Source organism: Bolinopsis microptera, chromosome 3, assembly GCF_026151205.1.
Source record: "Bolinopsis microptera isolate Bmic1 chromosome 3, MBARI_Bmic_1.0, whole genome shotgun sequence".
In the NCBI taxonomy this organism is placed as follows: Eukaryota; Metazoa; Ctenophora; class Tentaculata; order Lobata; family Bolinopsidae; genus Bolinopsis; species Bolinopsis microptera.
In genome coordinates, this window is record NC_087074.1 from 770,441 (window position 1) to 793,179 (window position 22,739).

General features: G+C 40.0%; 4 protein-coding genes across 7 annotated transcripts in view; 2 read left to right on the forward strand and 2 right to left on the reverse strand.

Annotated features, from left to right (window-relative positions):
• Positions 1–897: 897 nt before the first annotated feature.
• Positions 898–3,195, reverse strand: LOC134812907 (solute carrier family 22 member 2-like). Its single transcript, XM_063820514.1, has 3 exons — positions 3,063–3,195; positions 2,740–2,840; positions 898–2,606 (listed from the first exon to the last, which is right to left on the reverse strand). The coding sequence occupies exons 1-3, from the start codon at positions 3,167–3,169 to the stop codon at positions 1,192–1,194; spliced, it is 1,623 nt and encodes a 540-aa protein (XP_063676584.1). The 5' UTR covers positions 3,170–3,195; the 3' UTR covers positions 898–1,191.
• A 193-nt stretch (positions 3,196–3,388) lies between these two features.
• On the forward strand, positions 3,389–5,150 carry LOC134813398 (uncharacterized). The gene is made up of 5 exons (XM_063821138.1): positions 3,389–3,539; positions 3,652–3,747; positions 3,878–3,993; positions 4,457–4,578; positions 4,815–5,150. The coding sequence occupies exons 1-5, from the start codon at positions 3,475–3,477 to the stop codon at positions 5,010–5,012; spliced, it is 597 nt and encodes a 198-aa protein (XP_063677208.1). The 5' UTR covers positions 3,389–3,474; the 3' UTR covers positions 5,013–5,150.
• A 1,323-nt stretch (positions 5,151–6,473) lies between these two features.
• LOC134813009 (neprilysin-4-like) overlaps positions 6,474–22,739 on the reverse strand; it is a 33,374-nt gene continuing 17,108 nt past the window's right edge. For all 4 annotated transcript variants that reach the window (XM_063820671.1, XM_063820672.1, XM_063820670.1 and 1 more), the window contains exons 8-18: positions 11,503–11,595; positions 11,202–11,335; positions 10,895–11,042; positions 10,705–10,779; positions 10,477–10,575; positions 10,231–10,308; positions 9,887–10,036; positions 8,513–8,645; positions 7,957–8,081; positions 7,182–7,343; positions 6,474–7,017 (exon numbers count right to left, since the gene is read on the reverse strand). In XM_063820671.1, coding sequence (XP_063676741.1) covers positions 6,841–7,017; positions 7,182–7,343; positions 7,957–8,081; positions 8,513–8,645; positions 9,887–10,036; positions 10,231–10,308; positions 10,477–10,575; positions 10,705–10,779; positions 10,895–11,042; positions 11,202–11,335; positions 11,503–11,595 — 1,374 coding nt within the window. In that variant the 3' untranslated portion in view covers positions 6,474–6,840. The remainder of the gene's footprint in view (positions 7,018–7,181; positions 7,344–7,956; positions 8,082–8,512; positions 8,646–9,886; positions 10,037–10,230; positions 10,309–10,476; positions 10,576–10,704; positions 10,780–10,894; positions 11,043–11,201; positions 11,336–11,502; positions 11,596–22,739) is intronic.
• Positions 14,439–16,700, forward strand: LOC134813024 (uncharacterized). The gene is made up of 5 exons (XM_063820688.1): positions 14,439–14,505; positions 14,668–14,765; positions 14,922–15,201; positions 15,346–15,603; positions 15,932–16,700. Exons 1-4 carry the CDS (start codon positions 14,458–14,460, stop codon positions 15,559–15,561), a joined length of 642 nt encoding a protein of 213 aa, XP_063676758.1. The 5' UTR covers positions 14,439–14,457; the 3' UTR covers positions 15,562–15,603; positions 15,932–16,700.

A 22,739-nucleotide genomic window follows, 5' to 3' on the forward strand; every position in this document is an offset into this window, starting at 1 on the left:
TGAATCGAACGAAGACAGCTTTACCTGGACATGTGTTTGATTAAAGTAGAACTATAGAAATTGTATTCCTTTTAAATATTCGTATTGAAAAGTCACATGTAAGGGTTTTCACCTGAATAATATCAAGCTAAAAGCATGAAGCAGGAGATTTTGGACTTAAAACTTCAAATATATTAGAATAATAAGGGGTCGTTCACATATTACGTAGAAATTGTTCAAAAAGTGATTACGTTATATGTGAACGACCCCTAAGAACCACTCAGCAATGCATTTTAACGTAATCCGACAATATTTCCGAGGACGCCATAAAGTCTATCAGTAAGATAATGGTTAATATTTGATTTTACCCTCTGGCTAAAGACTCATATTAGCGGGACAGTTTAGCAATTTCAGCTTAAATATCTATATAGGTATTGGCGGTTGTCACTATTCAATAGATCTATAGATATTACAAGTCACACTATGACTGTTTAATAGCTAATTATAACTAGCGGATATAATATTGAGCATACACACAATCATGCACTATGATTGCCGTAACATTTGCAAGTGCCCGTAGTTTGTACTCTTTCTGTTTACAGCTAATAGTTTGTTTTCAGCAGCGGATTTAACCAATGACCGAATGATATTTGATTCATTCGGGGGGAGGGGGTTTCCAAATGATTACGCTAGTGTACTATTGCTAGTGTACTACGCTAGTGTACTATTGACACAATAGCTATGTATAAGACTGATGAGGGGGGGGGGGGGTTACGTAATAGTAATACTGATATGTGAACGACCCCTTAGAATAAAAGCGTAAATTCAGTTTAAAATTATAACTACACATACTATTATACAGCGTCGTCGCTTAGCAACCCCATAAGATGCGCGTTTCATGCTTAATTATGCGTCATGACTGATGACTAGCCAGTAGCCAAAATATATATAATTTACGCCAACGCCATGTTGACTATTCAATATTTATAACTTTGGCTGTGGTTGATATTTGATGCGGTATTTAAGGTATCGATTTCGAAATACTCTGAAGTTTCATTATCATCGATTAATTTAAGTTTACACGGTACAGACTAATAGTGAAAATATCGAAATAAACTAAAATTACAGAATTGCTTAAAATCAGTGGGGTTCTAGCTCTCAATAATTGAGAATTTACTGTCTGGAATTATAATTATTGTCTAAGAGTTTTCTTCATGGACTATCGTCTTGCACAGATTCCTCTTCTTCAAGCCTCTTTGCTCCTTGCAGACCAGCCGGGGTTTCAGCTACCGCCATCCCAGTGCTATCCTCCAATAAGAAGAAAGTCCCCACCGCTGCCAACAGCCCCATCCCGCCGAACATTCCCAGCACTATTCTCCTATCAAGGACGTCATAGAGTAGACTAAGGTAGGGACCCATAAAAGACCCGATTCTTGCTGTTCCAGAACAAAGACTCATTATCATCCCTCTGTGAGAGGTGGGAGACAGCTCAGCGGTGTAAAGGTAGACTGTGACAAACTCCGTGGCTATAAAGACGATGGCGAACAGACAAGCCACTTGTTGTAGTTGCCATGTTGAGGAGAGCGGAACGTCAATCATGGCAATCCCAAAACAGATACCTATTCCAAGAAACGCAACCATCTGAGTTTTCTTTCTTCCTGCTGTACCAACAAGGGTGAAACTTAGAGTGCATGCCACGACTTCAGAGAGACTCCCAAATCCTTGACTTGCGAAGATGTTGCTGCCCATTTTATGCCAGCCGAAACTAAGTCCGTAGTAAAATAGTGAGACCGTGAACCAGCATATCATGAGGAAAACGGTCCTTCTCAACATCACTGGGTACAAAATGAAAGCCTTCATTTGTTTTAGAAAGCCATCACTCTTTCCTACTTGGTCCACCTCTCTTTCTAGGCAGTTCTCTGGGAGGGCAGGATTGTTGTAGAACCTCGCCAGCTTGTTGAGAATCTCCATGGCCTCCTCTTCTTTGTTTCGGAAAGCGAAGAATCTTGGCGACTCTGGACAAACTAGAAGTTGTAAGTAGAAAAGGAATGAGATAAAGGAAACTATCCCGACACTGAATCTCCAGTTTGTGACCATGTAACAGACCAAAATGAGAACTCCAGTACCAAGAGGCCAAGTGATTTGAATCAGTGTGTTGGCAACATTTCTCAGTCTTAAAGGGGTGAACTCCATGCACCAAACATAACGTCCCGTCATAGCAACAAGCACTCCCAGACCTTGCATCACCCGTAGACCCAACATTGTTTGTAGATTTGTTGCAAATGCCATCCCGATAGTTGCAGCAACAGCAAATAAGCCCCCTCCTAAGGTAACTTTCTTCCTGCCGAACATGTCAAACAAACTAGAACTTCCCAACAAACCCACAAAGGCTCCTATAAAGTAAAAACTGTCGATATTTGATTTCTGTGACTCAGTACCGCAATAAATGCCAAAGTCCACAGCGAAACTGGATCGTTTGGGCGTCCAGATGAAGTCGATGTCGGCTTCAAGGTCGTTGGAGCACATGGCGTCTCTGGTGTAAAACGTGTGGTTTTCTCCAGCGTGATTCTCTAGTAGGGCATAACATCGCTCTGAGACACATTGCCACTCTGTGTACGGGATGTAACCTGTTGTGAAATTAAAGTAAATTTAGTTTAAATGATTAAAAAAAATTAAACAATTACAATATTATTATAAGAGTAATCACCGAGTTAGAGTTTTACCAAATTTGCTTGTTTTATTAGGTGGAAGTTTACTTACCAGTTAATACAGGAAGATAGCACATCAAAGAAGCTGTTAAATTAGATAACATGAACAGAGACACAAATCCAACATATCGACCTTTAGACGTTCCAACGGCCCTAGGGAGGGATTTATGTCTGGATATTCGTATGAGCGACAGATAAATTAATTTGCTCTCAAAATTAACATATGTACTGATACAATGTATGAACGCAATGAGGCCCAATAACAGGATATTTGCGTTCTTGGGCAGTATGGACTATGGATAAATCTCCTGTTCAGTTTTTGAAAAATGGGCCTAAGAAATGAGAACATCCTAAATTTAGATGATTTTCACCTACTTGTCAACAAGTTCTTCCATTGAAAGTCTGTCGTGTAACTGATTGTCATTTTCTTCAGGCTCTGCTGCTTCTTCCTTTTCCGACAATGGCTGAAACCTTTCCTTCATATTGTCTTTCTAGTTCTATAGCAGAATAATTAATCTTAATATGATCGTAATCCGTCATAAATTTGTTCCGCCCCAGGACCAGGCAAAATGCTCTGGGTAACAATTCTCCTGGGTAGCAATGTTCCTGGGTAACAATGCTCTTGGATAACAATGCTTTGTTACAGTATAAAATTTCGCTATGAAAGCAATTCCTTTCGTTATCTTAATCATTTTTTCATTAGATGAAATAAGGGCAATTATGTAATGGAAACTTGAGGAGAATTCATGAGGAAAGATCCTCAACCTCTGGCTGTGAATCAAAGGAAATGAAAGAATTACTACTAATTAGGCATGGGGAGGCAGACCACAACGTCCTATTCGCTCAAAACAGGTGAGAGTTCTTTACAAAGCAATAAAACGTCTCGAGATTATGCCAAAATATATAGTTATAGTTAAAGGACAATGTTGAGCGTGTTCCGCATTCTTTAAATCCACTGAATCAGGTCACAAGAAGCTCAGGAATTGAGGGACCCAAATTTGAACAGAAAAGGAATCCAACAAGCGAAAGATCTAAAACATCGGCTTTCTAATTTTCTCAGGTTTATCTGGCGCTAGCTTTAAATATTGATGTTTGCTGTCAAATGTGAAGCCAAAAACCACGGCGTGATACAAAAGTACAACTGCAAGTTTCAAAATGAAAACAATATCGTGAAACAATGCAATTTGCAGGCGGAGTTTTGACTTGGAACTTGTAATAATATCGCCCATGAGACGGACTCTGGAGACATACGACCTGGTGCTTTCCACCACTAGATGTCCAGTGATTATCTCTCCCCTTCTTAGAGGTAAAGCATGCAGATACGGTTAACAATCGTGTTTATTGATCCTACTGTTTAAAAACGATAGCTAGTATTTAAACAACACAGTTTGATGTACTAATCGATGTTGAAACTGTTAACAGAGCAAGGCGATTTCCCGTGTGACTACGGCAGTAACAGTGCACCTAGTAACCACCTAGTAACCACCTAGTAACCACCTAGTAACCACCTAGTAACCATGTAATCGATGTTGGAACTGTTAACAGAGCAAGGCGATTTCCCGTGTGACTACGGCAGTAACAGTGCACCTAGTAACCACCTAGTAACCACCTAGTAACCACCTAGTAACCACCTAGTAACCATGTAATCGATGTTGAAACTGTTAACAGAGCAAGGCGATTTCCCGTGTGACTACGGCAGTAACAGTGCACCTAGTAACCACCTAGTAACCACCTAGTAACCATGTAATAGATGTTGAAACTGTTAACAGAGCAAGGCGATTTCCCGTGTGACTACGGCAGTAACAGATCTGACCTAGAGACTGAGTTTCCCCACCACAACTTCTCAGATATTGAGGATGTCTGGTGGACCGAGGACGAGACTTATCCACAGGTGAAAACGCTAGTCTTTCCACTTTCAATATAATACCATTCAAATAGTCATTATTAAATAGAGTCATAAAAGCAAGCAAAGAGTTATCATCAATCGTCCAATCCCTTGTACTATTTGAAAAGTAATAATATTAAAGTTAAATTTTATGTACGACGGCCTTTCGAAAAGGTGCTCGAATTTATCGTCACTGCTTCCTTTAAAAAATCAATATACAATATACATAATACACTGTACAGGTACAAGAAAGAGTAGAGGAATTTAAAAGATTCCTTAACGAGAGGCCAGAAAAGAACATAGCTGTGGTTTCTCACGGAGTATTTCTTAAAGCGCTGGTCCGTAGTACCGAACAATTCCGGACTTTCAGGAGCTTTAAAAACTGCGAATGCTTGCGAGCGACTCTTGATCAGGAAGGACGTTTAAACATGATTATCTGATATTAGAGGATACAACTGCTAAAGTTCGACTGACGAGCAATTTGTGCACAGATCAAATGAATGGAAATAAAGTTATTTATGTACAATGTAAAGTATTGTTATCAACTACCTGTTCATTTTACTAAGGATTAACATGAACACTGAGTTTTATAATTCTATCGTCAATGTTTATATTAAAAACGACTTTTAAACTGAAATGAAGAATTATGGTGGCGTCCATAAAAAAGGCTACGTCCTTTTGAGGCTCTGATCTGGAATTACAACTACATACATACAGAATATCAACCCGTGGAGTAAAGACATCTGCGGCGATACTTCTCCGGAAGATGATCCAAAAAAGGTTTAATAGACCGTCATTATGTTATATATTTATAATAATATGCTCATATTATGAGCATCAAACAAATATGCGATCCTCGATCGAGGCTACTACTAGCTAATGACGCGCACATTTCATGATTTTAATCTGTGGAAGGAAAGGAAATTGAATTATATGAATATAATTTTATTATATATTTGTAAAGATTCAAATTGGTCATTAGAACCACCCGGGCACCGTCTCGGTTTACAATCAATCATAATATTAGATTTAGGAGGCAGTGAAGCTGAGAGTAGCTGGCTGCGTCGAATGGGTCTTGCCGCCCCATGTAATGGTAACATTACTCACTCAGTTACATCGCTTCTTCAATAAATTTATTTAAATGTGATTGTGAAAATAAGTTACAAACTAATACTAATAGTAATAACCAATCAGCCAAATAAGTGATTGTCTGGCTGGATTGTAACCATATTAGCAACAAGAGAAACACTATTGTCAGACGTGAGGATAGTTAGGACTCCTCGGTCCTCAAACTACATTAAATATATTCCTTCTGTAAATATAACGTCCTCAATAAATGTAATAGATTTGTAGTGACGTAGTGTTGTAATTAGTTTAAAACTGCTCTAGTTTCGGTCGAAAAATTGTTTGATTAAATCCAACTTATACAAAAAAACAATCGCTAAAGTTGGTCTGATCTATAAGTTGGTCTGATTTATAAATCTTTATGTTATTCGAATATACGCATAACAATAATTATAAACAAGTGTGTAGGGCCGCCACATCTCCTCCGACCAACCATATTTAATCAAAGCCTTCGATCACGGCTCGTATACTCTATGAGTATGGGCAACTAATTTAATTTCGGGGGAAAACCGCTGTAGACCCCAGCTAAAGGGCACGTAACGCGTTATCAAATATGTGATGCGTTGCGTGCCGTGAAGCTCTAAGCAATGGTTTTCGTTAACAATTATTCGATTTAAAATATTCTATTAAATTTTCCGATTATATACTTTCCGCCATTGTTCTCTGTTGCTAACGAACCATGCTCGACGAATCGATTATCATTGACTAAATTTAATGTTAGATTGTGATTAAGATCCTTTTATTATAATATCTTAAAAGAATTGGAATAAGACAGGTTACCAGAAATAACACAGGTTTGTGATAAACGAACAATATAAAAACAATAAAATTTAATCACAACAGATTATGGTAGGGCGAATAAATTAGAATATCGTGATCGACAGACAGTAATCAAAGTTCAAGGGTGTTAATATGACTTGCGCGTCTGTAATTGTGGGGGATTCTGGGAGTGGTTCAACAAATGAAATATAAATTCCTGATGGCACTGCTCCAGGACAATCGCGATCAACTTCAGGGGGTAATTTCAGTATTCCTCCAGACCCAGACCACTGGTTTACCGTAAAAATATTTAACCTAGCATCGTTCACAGCTACAAATCAGTTAAAAAACATGGCATTAGCCTAGCCCTAATAGGTGCAGATATCACCACACTTCACATTTGTCTGTTGGGTTCATGGGGGTTTCAGAAGAACATTTGAAAGCTTTGGAAAATTCTTTGGAGTTGACGAGAGGACCTTCTATCCTGAATATTCCTGGACTGTGTGGATCAACTTTTGTCATCAGCTCGAACGCTTCTTTGGTCTTCTTCTGACACCAGATCTAGGGAAGGATTTCTTGAAAATTACCGTGCTTTAATTATTGTGTACATCTATCTTCTATGGAATAGTAGTTAGTACATAAAATGAACTATGAATTCCAAGAAAGCTAGTGCTATCTGATTATTCAATAGGTTATTCAGCACAAAATGTAAAGCCTCCACGCACCTGAGCATACGAGAGGAAGAAGGCTTGCTCATTTGTTAAATCCAGTCCAGGTAAGGTCGCCTCCTCGCCGTTCCTTTTCACCCAATTCTGGTAGGCTATGTAGGCTTGCTTCACTCCTCCGTTGTCTGCTATGTTCTCCCCAAGTGTCAAATTACCGTTCACCTGAAGTGATCATAATCATATGAAGAACAGTTCAGCAAGCTTTGGAATAGACAAGTGAAGTTTCCTTTATTTGTGACATCGTTATCAGTATCTTCTCTATTTATCTCTATTTATCTGATGAAAAATTTAAAAACGACTTTTAAGTAATGTCAGGGGAAAAGTGATCAATTTAAGGGTTCCGTTGGATTTGAAGGGTAGTAAGGATTTTAGCAACGGAATATGGTAGTTAGGACTCCTACGAACATAATTAGACTTGTCGCTAATGTTGTATCTCACGGCAACACCACGTTTTACCACTTTTTACCACATTCTTACCACCTTTCTGGTGAACGGCGCAGAAGGTTACAAATTAATCGAGGATGTTCATCTCATCAAGGAGAAAACATTTTGTTAGAAAACGTTTTACGTTGGATTATTACCAATTAGCTAAATTGGCTCAAAATGATCGATGACAATATCGTTTGAAACACGGAAAATGTAGTTTTTAGAAAAATTCTAAAATCACCAATATTTGAAGTTGCTAAATTTTCACTTTTCCCCTGACTAATGAGCCCAGCCAATCTTTCAAACATGGTCACCCAAAGTTAACCCCCTGTAAAGAAGGACTCCTCACCTTTGAACCCATGACGGTATAGCCGCTGTATTGGTTGATCATGCAGTTTGCTCGCTCTTGGAACCCCTTCTTTGCCTCATCAGTATACCACTCTTTTAGATACCCGTCCTTATCATACAGGCGACCTGAGAAAAAAATGAGGTATAACTATATTAAGTCATACAGGCGACCTGAGAAAAAGTGAGGTATAACTTTATTAAGTCATACAGGCGACCTGAGAAAAAGTGAGGTATAACTTTATTAAGTCATACAGGCGACCTGAGATAAAGTGAGGTATAACTTTATTCATTTTCTTGTGAAACTAAAAGTTTATAATAAAAAAGGTGCTGTTTCTCTGTTATGTAATTGTTTGTTTTTGTATAAAATTGGAATTAAGTCGTTCTTATTTGTTCTTGCTGTATCCAGTGTATGTGAACATTTCGATTAAGATATTTCGATGAATTGATTGGTAAACGTTTCTAAAAGCAACACTTTCATGCGTAGTAAGGAGTTAAATATTATCGGCACGAAACAAACAATACATCCTAAATAAATGAAAGCATAAAGGAATGCAAACCGTTATCATCGAATCCGTGAGTGAGTTCGTGTCCAATAACCACACCAATCGCCCCGTAGTTGACGTACGCTGGATATGTCACGTGATAGAATGGGGGTTGGAGTATAGCGGCCGGGAATACCATCTCGTTTCCCTGGGACAAAACAAGAATAAGTGGCCGGGAATACCATCTCGTTTCCCTGGGACAAAACAAGAATAAGTGGCAGGGAATACCATCTCGTTTCCCTGGGACAAAACAAGAATAAGTGGCAGGGAATACCATCTCGTTTCCCTGGGACAAAACAAGAATAAGCGGCCGGGAATACCATCTCGTTTCCCTGGGACAAAACAAGAATAAGTGGCCGGGAATACCATCTCGTTTCCCTGGGAAAAAACAAGAATAAGCGGCCGGGAATACCATCTCGTTTCCCTGGGACAAAACAAGAATAAGTGGCCGGGAATACCATCTCGTTTCCCTGGGACAAAACAAGAATAAGTGGCCGGGAATACCATCTCGTTTCCCTGGGACAAAACAAGAATAAGCGGCCGGGAATACCATCTCGTTTCCCTGGGACAAAACAAGAATAAGTGGCCGGGAATACCATCTCGTTTCCCTGGGACAAAACAAGAATAAGTGGCAGGGAATACCACCTCGTTTCAATGGGACAAAACAAGAATAAGCGGCCGGGAATACCATCTCGTTTCCCTGGGACAAAACAAGAATAAGTGGCCGGGAATACTATCTCGTTTCCCTGGGACAAAACAAGAATAAGTGGCAGGGAATACTATTTAGTTTCCCTGGGACAAAACAAGAATAAGTGGCCGGGAATACCATCTCGTTTCCCTGGGACAAAACAAGAATAAGTGGCCGGGAATACCATCTCGTTTCCCTGGGACAAAACAAGAATAAGTGGCCGGGAATACCATCTCGTTTCCCTGGGACAAAACAAGAATAAGCGGCCGGGAATACCATCTCGTTTCCCTGGGACAAAACAAGAATAAGTGGCAGGAAATACCATCTCGTTTCCCTGGGACAAAACAAGAATAAGTGGCAGGGAATACCATCTCGTTTCCCTGGGACAAAACAAAAATAAGTGGCAGGGAATACCATCTCGTTTCCCTGGGACATAACAAGAATAAGTTTTTGGTGGAGAAAGGGCCAATCTTATCACAGAACACTTGAGATGGTGGGCGATGCCAACCTCTAATTATTACTTATTACAACCTCTAATTATTACTTCCGTCATCTGAGTTCTCCGGATTAAAATCATAAAGGCAGCTTCCTTTTCCATTCTTTAAAAGGCCTTTCAACAAATGCAATGCAAACATAATTGTAAATGTTGGTGTATCCGATAGATACGGCCGTAATGATTTAAAATGAAGAAATGAGCGTACCTTAGGGTTGTAATAGGCGTTTACAGTTGCTGGAGACATGTACCATTTATCTTTGTTAACTTTACCCCCAGCGTAATCAAAACTCTTCTTACTGAGAGCTTTGTCAGCTGACATTGTGTTCGACAACAGATTGTCGGCGGATATTGTTATCTGAAATTGATTGGTTGTAACCATAGTAACCAACTAATCAGGCAGTAAAAAGTTTTAAAAATTGGACAGATTAGTTCAGATGCGATCGCACTCTGTTCGAGATATAGGTAAATTATAACTTTTGCTAATCTGAAATTGAACATACTGCAATGTAACCATAGTAACCAACTAATAATAACCTACTTAGTACTTACAGACTTCAGGTATTCGTTGAGCTTGGTATCATCAGTAATCCACTCCGCATAACCTATCTTGTTATCAACGTTGTCCGCCTAACAAGATCCAATAAGCATTCAATGGTGAGTGACATTATATTTTAGATATTTATTAAGTAGTTCAAGCGTCAGTTATGTTTTCTCCTCGTTATTATGTGTTATCTACTTTACTTTATCTACTTTACTTTATCCACTTTAATCATATTTATAATAAGAGTTACTTACTTTCTCTATCGCATTGGCCCTTGTTTTTTCGTCCATCCATGCCAAGTTCGGTAAGATTTGTTTAAAGGCGTTCTTAATGTCCTGAATCATCTCCAACGTCTGACAAATTAATTTTGGTTTATTGATTGTGACACTTTGTTTTATTTTTAACTATCAAAGTGTTAAAGCAATTTCAATCTTAAATTAATAAACGGTAACTTATTACAATATCTGTATTAATTTTCTTACATCCTTTTTGGCGTCCTCCTTAAAGGCCTCATCAGCAAATATCCGACCCACTACTTCGGGCATGTAAGACGTGATCTGAAAGCGTAGAATTACCATACATGATTCATATCAAAATGTAGATAAATTCAACTTAAACAAATCCATGGAAAGTTCAAGTACATTTCAATATTTTCATATATGAAACACTCACCGCTGAGAGACACGTCTTCCATCTAGCTGGTTTGACTGCAACTTTAGTGACATGTTGCTGGTTATCCCACCACAGCTTCCTCCAACTCTCCTTACCCGCTGGAGCGTACTGGAGCATGAACCTCGTCCCTACGTACGTCTTGAAATCACTGTGGTTTGGTGCGTATAGTGGGTAGTTGCTACTTGTAGAAAATTCTAAAACAGCTTTTAATTTATCTTATCTGCAATTAGTACTCTGTATGTACAGTAGTGTGGTAAAGTTAACAAATGTTTGAATTTCATTTGATCTGGTAATATCAAGAACTCACCTCTCTTCACTCAAATGGGTATCGACACAATCCTTAACTTTTGTGATATAATTTTCGTGATAATAAATCTTAGTATCGTCTGGCACATCCTCCATGTCCGTTCTCCTGTATTTGTAGGAAGACATTATCTGCAACTGAAAGTTTTGGGATTGAGAATTGCGCGATCAATATTAACAAGGGACCGAACTCCCTTTCGTACAGTCATTGAAAGAATCGGAGTGTGATATAGGCTACACTTATAATAATTAATATACATATAATATAAGGAAATGTTGAAGCGCTGTTCGTTACTAATACTTACTTTGTCTTCAAAGTCTGCCACTTTAACTTCGCTATATAGTTTACTAGGCATGTCGGCAAAGGCTGATCTCTCTTCGTCCGGATTGTTCATTCCCTGCAATAAATTACTAGTCATATTACACAGTCTCCTGTAGCTGTGAGAGTTTTGGGAGAAATGGGGTTTGAACACCCGAGAAGGTGGGGTTGTGTCGGTGGCGGGGGGGGGGGGGGGGGGGGTCACTGGTTTGTGTCAGCCATTACTTTAATATTCCCAATAGTGTACGAGGAGGTGGGGTTGTGTCGGTGGCGGGGGGGGGGGACACTGGTTTGTGTCAGCCATTACTTTAATATTCCCAATAGTGTACGAGGAGGTGGGGTTGTGTCGGTGGCGGGGGGGGGACACTGGTTTGTGTCAGCCATCACTTTAATATTCCCAATAGTGTACGAGGAGGTGGGGTTGTGTCGGTGGCGGGGGGGGGGGACACTGGTTTGTGTCAGCCATCACTTTAATATTCCCAATAGTGTACGAGGAGGTGGGGTTGTGTCAGTGGCGGGGGGGGGGGGACACTGGTTTGTGTCAGCCATTACTTTAATATTCCCAATAGTGTACGAGGAGGTGGGGTTGTGTCGGTGGCGGGGGGGGGGACACTGGTTTGTGTCAGCCATCACTTTAATATTCCCAATAGTGTACGAGGAGGTGGGGTTGTGTCGGTGGCGGGGGGGGGGGGGGACACTGGTTTGTGTCAGCCATCACTTTAATATTCCCAATAGTGTACGAATTTGGTTGCTTGAAATTTGTAAGATCGTCACATATTCACCCTCCAATTATGTAATCATGAAATCAAAGTTAATTCTTCAACTTCAATTCGAAGATCACAGTGAATACTAAGAATATTTTCACAAGGTAATTGCAATGCCTGATGTATTTCACTGTCAAGCTCACACTACGTCACGTGATGAGCACTGAGTCACGTGATGAGCACTACGTCACGTGATGAGCACTACGTCACGTGATGAGCACTACGTCACGTGATGAGCACTACGTCACGTGATGAGCACTACGTCACGTGATGAGCACTACGTCACGTGACGAGCATGATAACGTTTCCCTGTGTTCCCAGTCTGACCAATCACTGTTTAACTGTCAGAACTCCCTAACTTTAACCCGTATTGGAGGATCATTTGACTGCCCTGAAGCTGCCTTCTTTGTCTCCTCCTCGTATGCTGGTTATTAGCAGTTTGTTCTCGTCTCATCTTTACATTTTAGCTCGGCTAGTTTTGAAAACTTTCACCGAAGTTACTGTGATGCTCACTGCTGATCGACCCACCAAACTTGTGGCGAAAAGGCCTGCTTCAGCTGATAAGAAAGCTCCCAACAAAAAACCACCTCGCCCTGACGTACCTGCTCCTGATAAAGGTTCATCCCGGGCTCCAGAATTTCAGAAGAATACCAAGAACGTTCCAGATATAATTCACGATCATAGCTTCCCTGGTGACAAGAAGAAGCACACTTTACAACGTAATCTAGTACCAACACGCGATCAACCGAGCGCTGTATGTGCAGGCCAGACAAGTCCAGTTAGTGCCACTCAACCAGCTGATACAACTAAACCAAGTCTGGCAAATACCTCTCATCTAAATGAGACACGTTATTCTCCTCCCCGCCCTAACGAGACCTGGGAACGACAAATATTGACATCGTTTCGAAATCTGTTTAATAAGAAAGAAACAAGTGACGTTATTATTTTGTTGGGAAACGAGCGGATCTACGCGCACAAACTGATATTAGATTTGAACAGCAAGCTGGTACAGAGCCAGACTGAAGCACAGCACAACATTGAGGTATGTGCTAATTAGTAATTAGTAAATAGTAAAGGGACAACAACAATTTACACCAATTGATTTGCATAGTTTGATTTCCCCTTATTGTTGATAACTTTTCTGATATTTTCTGTTATCTTAGGGACGCTTGACAGTTGACTTATTGGACTACACGGAGGATCATGAAATTTTAAGGGAGATTGTCGAGAGTTTCTACACCGGGTGCCTCGTCGTCAACAGGTTTATTTGCTGGCAATTAGCTGTTTCTTTGATAGACCTAAGAAACGGAGTTGATGCAAGGAACTGATTACTATTTCACTACAAGTGGGTTTGTGTCGTCTTACCCCAGAAATGTAATTCTTCGTTCTAAGGTTAACCGTAATATTGAGCTAACTAGATTTAGGTACTGGCCACTGGGGCAGCAGCCAGAATAACGGTCATTGGGGTTGTGCGGAAACGAAGCATTTATTTTACCAAATAACCGTAATTTATCTGTGATTTGAAACTGTGATCAGTTACTGACAGGTGAACAAAGCCGAAAAAGTTCTGTTTCCAATCTTTAACTGTTTAACATGACGTAGACAAGTCTTTTTAAGCAATCCAATTATTAATCCTCCCCTCATGTGTTTCAGGGATAACATAAAAGTTGTCTACAAGTTTGCCAAGGTTCACTCAATCAGGTGGATTTCATCCTTCTCTCTCAAACTATTCGAGAGCATGATCCCTAAAGACTTTGTCGCGATCTTCCAGTAAGTAATTAATTATCTTCCAGTAAGTAATTAATTATCAATCAAGTGTCCGTTGTGCTTGGGCCACTATGCCGAAACTCCAGTTTAAACGAAATTGTATATTAGTGAAAGTCGTGAAATGAACATAAACCATTTATTTCTGTGCGACCATAACCGGGAAAACATAAATTATTCTCGATTATCGGTATAATTTCGACATCATTCGCCATAAAACTTATCCTTCCGTTATTAACAAGATCGTCACATACGTTATTCACATACGATGATCGTACGTATTTACTTTGGACAGGTTTGCTACAAAACTCAAATGTGAACCGCTTAAAGACCTGTGTATCAGTAATCTAACCCATCCCCTCTTCACATCTCTACTCGATTGTGGGGATTTGTGGAGGTTGGAACCTGAGTCCATGGCGGTACTGGTTTCTACTGACAGCCTCAATATTCAGGAGTCTGACGTAAGTAGGGAGAGTTAACGAAATGTACTGCATTGAATGTGTTTATGTTTGATAATTACTTTTAATATAATTCATTATGAGTTTGGTTAGCTCCCCCCCCCCCCCCCCCCGCTGCAATATATAGTTGGTAAGTATGTATATTGTATAGCACAAGCCCTTCAGGTGTTCTACCTGGTCAGTAGATGGTATGAATATGATCAGGTCAAACGAGGGAGCTACATCTCTGAACTTCTATTCAATATTCGCTATCATCTTATGAGGTCAGATTAAAGGACAATAATTTTGAACAAAAATACTATTACTCAAGAATCAAGATGCACCTGGCACAATCATTTTCTTAATACTTTAATAATTTGGATTTCTATCAAATTCTGCACATTATATTACGTCTGAGTTCTTAAAATACTTCAATTCAGCAAGGAGCAGCTGGTTGGACCTGTTTACGACTGGATCTCTGCTGCAAAGGGTCTCGAGGACGACACTAAACTCAGACTCCTGATCAAGATAAACAAATTCATGAAAGTTCCAGGACTTGTTGCACTGAACAACACTAATCACGTGTTTGGTGGCAAGGGTTCCAGCAAGAAGTTGTCGAGGAAGCTGACGGGTGATGACGAGACCCTGCTGCAACTGATTGTTCACTCTGTCCAGTACAACAACAGTGCTCGGTGTGCGGATTCTAAACAGCTCATGAAGGTTACAATAAGATCATTAGTGACACAATATGATGAACAAACATGTTGAACAATCTAGGGTTTCTCCATTAATTTTATTTATACTATAATACAGGAACAATCTGGATTCTGGAACAATCTGGAACTTTCAGACTCTATCTTTCAGGTTCTACGTGAAAGTTATCCCCGAGCAAACCCCACCGACAAAGCAATGCGTTGTAGAATACATCTCAGAGAACCAACTAGTGGACTCCACCAACATTACGTCTCTTCTCCAGACATACACAGTCACAAAAGCACCAGAATGTCCTGCTGCTTTGTGTCCAGTACGTCATGTCCTCCATCACCAGGAATATTCACCAAGTTATGTGGGAGCAACTGACTGCTGAGGTTGTGAAGGATATGCTGGCAGAGATTAACGCAGGTACATGGTTTTGTAGGGACTACACCCGTAGTCCCTAATGGTTTTGGCGAGGTTATGCCTTTCCTCAGAAAGAGTTGCTTTTAAGGAGGCCCCTTTTGCTAGAAAATTTATGGAGAATTTAGGTTGCCCATTTACAGTATTCTTTGAAATTGAGTTATTTTGCGAAGTCTAGGTTTCGAACAATACCAAAATTCATTAACCTTGTTAGGCCTCTACCCCTGATTCAATAATTCAATAATTTGATTTCTCTCTCCTCCAGCATGTTGTGAATAATTGCAGAATTAGCAAGTATATCAGTGTTGAATTTACACTTATATCGTTTGCACAGGTAAACAGGAGTTCCTGATAGCAGAAAGTGTGATGAGATGGGGGGACGCTCACACCTCCGAACCTGCCAGTTTCAGGTCCCTCTTACAAATGATATGCTATCACAACATTCCAGAATTTTACATCTCACGAGTGCTCCTCCCACACGTGCAGAGGCTACTCCCTGATGTGCGCGAGCTCACGTGCACGCGCCACACTAAACACAGTTTCCCGACAAGGCCCAAGATGGAAAATCACAAAGCCCCTCCGGATCTTTACCTCCTGAAATCGTTCGAACAAGTCACGAAGTTGCACGTGATCACCCTGAATAAGAAGACCCCAGACCGGCCACTGACTGTGGTGAACAAATATTATAACAGCAAGAAAAAGGGTCGTAGTCCCCCGGGATACTTAGTGCTGTATGACATGAACACAACTTTAGAACACTATCCAGTGTCAGTTAAACTTACTCTCGGAACTTTGAGACAAGTTCTGGAGAAATCCGCTAACTTGCATTTTATGTTGCTTTACTAGACCAGATATTCCCAAATTCCTAGAAAGCTTATAGAATAACATGTTACCAGTTGTTACTTGCTTCCACGTTTTAGAACCCTTAAACTTGCAAATATATGGGTTTATTATTTAAGTTTGTCGAATTTGGGTTTGTGACAGTGGCCCTGGCACGGCTTGTTCATATTGTTACATACATACATCAGATTGTAATGCTTTATTAAAAATGTTTTTGTTGAATGTTTTGAATATTTGAAATATTTCCAACGTTTCTAGAACTATCAAGTTTCTACCCTTATGGTGAAATTAGTGCGCACCTCCTAGTGAAGTTGATATAAATCTGTTTTTTTTCAATTTAATTGTTGTTGTGATAAGTTCAATTAATACTTATCATAATTTAATGTTCTTAAAAATGCGCCCCTGTGAATTTCTAAATGACATAAGATCATTGTCCACCCCTTCGATAGAAATAGAATATGCGTTAGTAGTAATTAATTTCAACTATCTGAAATCACCGACTTTCGTCAATCTTTCCATAACCTAAATAACATTTTAGGAGATGAACGATGTACCATGCACAATCGCGCATATCATCTACCAACTGATCGCAAATCTTCAAAGACAGAAACCTTCAAATAAGACCCTGATTCTCGACTGTCATCTTAAACCCTACTAACGACACTTACAATGCCTACTAACGACACTTAAACCCTACTAACGACACTTACAATGCCAGGGTTCTGCAAACTGCAGGTATGTAAGAGCCTCATATTATTTTACAGGTCTTCAAGTCACAATATCTCCTAATTTAGATTATCTCGACCAGATATCAAATCTAAGTACCACTAGGTACTCTACGCCTGAATTGAGGCTTTTTAAGATAATACTATTAAGACCGCCAACAGGTCTGGAAGATACAGTAAGTGTAGAACTGCAGATGTAACAGTCTACCTGAACTTGTGGTGGTCTTATCTGTGAGCTTAGATAAGGTAAGATTTCAACTTGACTCATTACGTAACCTTGTTCAGTATTGAATTCTCTCTTTTACCTTCTTTGTCTCGCTTATGTTTTTTGCTTTCATCCATTGTCATATTACTTCGTTGAAAATTAGCTTCATATGGCAAGTTTCCATAACTAATTTTTTGTGATCAGCGGTAATAACCGCTTTTTTTACGCTAAAAAAGCGCTTATTGATAAAACCCACCGTTATTTGGCGATTATAAAGCGATTATAAACGGTCCCGTTAATAAACGGTTAAAAACGATTATAATCGCTTTTTCCATAAAATATTTTTGCAAAAGCGATTATTAACGCTTTAAAAGCGATAATAAATCGCGAATTAAAATTATTAGTGATAAAAAAACGCTTTTATTTTAGGGTTGTCGATTATTATCGCTCCGTAAGCGCTTTTCAAAAAAACGCTTATAAACCGTTTTTTGGACCGTTTTTAAAACGCTTTTAATCGACTATAAGCGATTATATTCACTAGGGAAAGTTCCAAATTAAAAAGCGCCTACTAATCGTTAAAGAAACGCTTTTTTATTTTAAGTTAATAAGCGGTTTAAATCGATTATAAAACGATTATAAGCGACAATAAGCGATTTTTTGAAATCTGCTAAAAAGCGATATTTTCACTATGATCAGCGCTTATAACCGCTTTTCTTGAAATTTTCCTACTGAAAAGCGTTTATAAGCGCTTATTTATTTGCTGTCTATAAGCGATTATAAACGATTATAAGCGCTTTTTTACGTATTTGAAACGAGGAAAAAATTGTCAGGTACGAGATATTATAAGCGATTATAAGTGATTATAAAGTATCGTAAATGTTATTGTCTTCAATTGTCGCTTATAAGCGATTATAAACGATGAAAAACGCTTTTTGACGCATTTTAAAACTATGATCAAAATATGTTTTGATTTGATTTATTTGGGGTATGTAAGCGATTATGTAAGCGGGGTATATAAGCGATTATAAACGATTATGAGCGCTTAGTTTTTTATGTATTTGGAACGAGGACACAATTAACAACAAAATTACGCGATATTATAATAATAGTCCAGTTATTAATGGACATTTATGGAAATGAACCTGCAAATTTTCAGATACTCACGAAACTTTGCACAGACCTTTCAAAAGGTATGAATAAACGATTTTCGGTTGGAGACATTTTTTACCATGGGGAAAACCCAGGAGGGCCACGCCCATATTGATCCAATAATGTAACTGACCCTTTGCTTCTGAAAGTCGTAGAGACTTCAAAATAGGCTTAAACGAAGCCGCATATGCATGTTTATATAGAAGTTATTGATCAACACATGGCCTAAAATCCTTACTTTTCGAGAAATTCGCCAAAAACCAATTTGGGCGTGGCGCTGAGCCCATTTTACTAACTTTTGATATGATCGTGATAGAGTCTTCGGATAAAATGCAAAAGAACCGCAATTGGCATATTTATATATGACTTATGAAGAAACATGTGCCTTAAAGTGCTTACTTTTTCAGTTATTGGCGAAAAACTGATTTTCGGTTCCAGAAATCATGCAAAAATATGGGTATCTGGTAAATTGGGCTATGAGGGCCCTAGAGATTTTTGAATGGGTGCAAGTTGTGCAAAATGGCCATGTTTATATACAACTTATGAAGCAATATGTACCCTAAAATGCTCACTTTTCGAGTTATTGACATAGAACGGGAGGCAAAAATGGCTTATATATAACCAATTTTGCTCTATTTCGTGAAAATTTTCTCTGGTTTTCCCCCAAATAACTCGAAAAGTGAGCATTTTAGGGTACATATTGCTTCATAAGTTGTATATAAACATGGCCATTCTGCACAATTTGCACTCATTCAAAAATCTCTAGGGCCTTCATAGCTCAATTTACCAGATACCCATATTTTTGCATGATTTCTGGAACCGAAAATCAGTTTTTCGCCAATAACTGAAAAAGTAAGCACTTTAAGGCACATGTTTTTTCATAAGTTATATATAAATATGCCAATTGCGGTTCTTTTGCACTTTGTCCGAGGACTCTATCACGATTATATCAAAAGTTAGCAAATTGGCTCAGCGCCTCGCCCAAAATGGTTTTTGGCGAATTTCTCGAAAATTAAGGATTTTAGGCCATGTGTTGATCAATAACTTCTATATAAACATGCATATGCGGCTTCGTTTAAGCCTATTTTGAAGTCTCTACGACCTTCAGAAGCAAAGGGTCGGTTACGTTATTGGGTCAATATGTGCGTAGCCCTCCTGGGTTTTCCCCGTGGTAAAAAAATGCCTCCAACCGAAAATCGTTTATTCATACCTTTGGGAAGGTCTGTGCAAAGTTTCGTGAGTATCTGAAAATTTGCAGGTTCATTTATCATAAATGACTGGACTATAAGCGATTATTGTATAACTATGAGGTATTATAAATAACATAGCTCGGCGCGCTCATACTAAATCGCTCGCCCAAATTTTAAGAAAATTCTTGTGAGAAGGCCCTTTGGGTACGATGTATTTTTGGACGCTAATTCCGAATCACCCCCCATGACGTAGGGTAAAAATGCTTCCCTGGAGAGTTATAAGCAAAAAAACCGTTTTGGTCACGTGACAGGCTAGTAAAACATGAATTCTAGGGAAGCTTGGGATTTTTTGCACATCTGCCAATATTTTCGCAGCAAATTGGAAATAAAAGATATATCTTTTGCCGTCATGACGATAATTTGCGTTTTGATTTTTAATAATTTGCGTTTTGATAAATTACAACCGCTTCTTAATCTTGAGTTAATTACATTTGTTTCACTATATGTTATATGGATACACTGTACACATTGACATAATATTTAGCGATCTATCTTAATCCTTGTTGCCAGAGAACTGAAAGTTTGCAACCACAAAAATTGTACAACGATGATAAGATGTTGGTAAGAAGGAGAAGGAGAAGGAGAAGGAGAAGGAGAAGGAGAAGGAGAAGGAGAAGGAGAAGGAGAAGGAGAAGGAGAAGGAGATGGAGAAGGAGAAGGAGAAGGAGAAGGAGAAGGAGAAGGAGAAGGAGAAGGAGAAGGAGAAGGAGACAAGGAGACAAGGAGACAAGGAGACAAGGAGACAAGGAGACAAGGAGACAAGGAGACAAGGAGACAAGGAGACAAGGAGACAAGGAGACAAGGAGACAAGGAGACAAGGAGACAAGGAGACAAGGAGACAAGGAGACAAGGAGACAAGGAGACAAGGAGACAAGGAGACAAGGAGACAAGGAGACAAGGAGACAAGGAGACAAGGAGACAAGGAGACAAGGAGACAAGGAGACAAGGAGACAAGGAGACAAGGAGCCAAGGAGACAAGGAGACAAGGAGACAAGGAGACAATGAGACAAGGAGACAAGGACAAGGAGACAAAGACTATGAAACAAGGACAATGACAAGGAGACAAGGTGACAAGGACAAGGAGAAAAGGACAAATAGACAAGGGCAAGTACACAAGGAGACAAGGACACAAGGACACAAGGACACAAGGACACAAGAACACAAGGACACAAGGACACAAGGACACAAGGACACAGGGACACAAGGACACAAGGACACAAGGACACAAGGACACAAGGACACAAGGACACAAGGATACAATGAGACAAGGAGACACGGAGACAAGGAGACAAGGACACAAGGACACAAGGAGACAAGGACACAAGGAGACAAGGACACAAGGAGACAAGGACACAAGGAGACAAGGACACAAGGAGACAAGGAGACAATGAAACAAGGAGACAAGGAGAAGGAAAAGGAGATCAAATGAGGTTATTCTCTTGCCGACACATGAACACAAAGTGTACATCTCTCAGTAACACTTCTACTAATACTTATAGCTATAATCTATATAGAACTAGTAACATGGTCGCCTTTCATCCGTTTACGAATACGTTTATGATACCGCGTGTTTCGGGATTTTCCGTGAGGCCGGGATTAAAACTGATTACGCGTACGATTTATTTAACTAGCAAGCCGTCGGCTAGAGAATAACAACAATTTGATATGATACTCCGTCTCCGTCTCCGTCTCCGTCTCCGTCTCCGTCTCCGTCTCCGTCTCCGTCTCCGTCTCCGTCTCCGTCTCCGTCTCCGTCTCCGTCTCCGTCTCCGTCTCCGTCTCCGTCTCCGTCTCCGTCTCCGTCTCCGTCTCCGTCTCCGTCTCCGTCTCCGTCTCCGTCTCCGTCTCCGTCTCCGTCTCCGTCTCCGTCTCCGTATCCGTCTCCGTCTCTGTCTCTGTCTCCGTCTCCTCCTCCTTCTCCTTTTCCTTTTTTGTTTATTCGATTGTTTAGGGCTAGGGCTCGGGTTAGGGTCATGTGGTACGGGTATCGGATAGCTTCGGGATTATATATTATGGTTGTTAGGGTTGGGATTAGGGTTTATGTAAAACCGTTCTGTACGGCTGCAAAACTATAAAAACCTTGTATCACGTCGTGACCCCCATCGTTACCTGGGGACCCCAGGCTATTATGTTTCATAAAGAATAAAGATTTGGTGGAATGACAGGCTGAGCGCCGCCCAGTAACCCCCATCGCCGTTTCACTATACCCCTGTAGAGTTTCTACGATACAGGGGAGCCGCGCACCTGTGCGCGGCGGGTCATACAACGTATGACAATAAAAACCAAAGTCACATGAAATTTTTGGGCGAGCATTTCAGCGAATTAGTAAAAGCCAGTTCGGCAAGGCCCAATAGTGCATTTTGCTGCGATCTACGTGGTTGCGAGAAGAATTATTTGATGCGCGGCGCAGTCCAGTCTAGTAGTGCATCGCTTTACAAGTAATTGTTTTACTTTATTGTATATCCCAGAGTGGTGTTTGGCAATTAGAAAAATTGATCGTGCGTGGTTTAACCGCGGCAAAATTTTTGTTGAAATTCTTGTTAAAATTCTGCACGCCTAATATAAACAATTATAACGTGCATCTTACCTGGGGACCTCAGGCTATTATGTTCATAATAGAGATTCGGCGGAATGACAGGCTGAGCGCCGCCCAGTGGCAGTAACGTGCGTCAAATACCACTCTGGGATACAATAAAGTAGAACAATCACTTGTAGCGCGATGCACTGCTGGGCTGCGCCGCGCATCAAATAATTCTTCTCGCAACCACGTAGATTGCGGCAAAATGCTGAGCTGGCTTTTACTAATTCGCTCGCCCAAAAATTTCATGTGACTTTGGTTTTATTGTCATACGTTGTATGACCCGCGGCCGCGACGCGCACAATCGCAGCTCCCCCTGTAATTGTATCGTAGAAACTCCACAGGGGTATAATGAAACAACAATGGGGGTACAAGGTTTTTATAGTTTTGCAGCC

Excerpts from the sequence above, each read along its gene's own strand:
- LOC134813024 (XM_063820688.1), top strand. The coding sequence starts at position 14,458 with ATGGCGGTACTGGTTTCTACTGACAGCCTCAATATTCAGGAGTCTGAC. Across the intron at positions 14,506-14,667 it reads TCAATATTCAGGAGTCTGAC|GTGTTCTACCTGGTCAGTAG; the intron begins GTAAGTAGGGAG and ends CAAGCCCTTCAG. Across the intron at positions 14,766-14,921 it reads ATTCGCTATCATCTTATGAG|CAAGGAGCAGCTGGTTGGAC; the intron begins GTCAGATTAAAG and ends ACTTCAATTCAG.
- LOC134812907 (XM_063820514.1), bottom strand. The coding sequence starts at position 3,169 with ATGAAGGAAAGGTTTCAGCCATTGTCGGAAAAGGAAGAAGCAGCAGAG. Across the intron at positions 2,841-3,062 it reads ATGGAAGAACTTGTTGACAA|GGCCGTTGGAACGTCTAAAG; the intron begins GTAGGTGAAAAT and ends ATCCCTCCCTAG. Across the intron at positions 2,607-2,739 it reads CTATCTTCCTGTATTAACTG|GTTACATCCCGTACACAGAG; the intron begins GTAAGTAAACTT and ends ATTTCACAACAG.
- LOC134813398 (XM_063821138.1), top strand. The coding sequence starts at position 3,475 with ATGAAAGAATTACTACTAATTAGGCATGGGGAGGCAGACCACAACGTC. Across the intron at positions 3,748-3,877 it reads CGGCTTTCTAATTTTCTCAG|GCGGAGTTTTGACTTGGAAC; the intron begins GTTTATCTGGCG and ends TGCAATTTGCAG. Across the intron at positions 3,994-4,456 it reads TATCTCTCCCCTTCTTAGAG|AGCAAGGCGATTTCCCGTGT; the intron begins GTAAAGCATGCA and ends AACTGTTAACAG.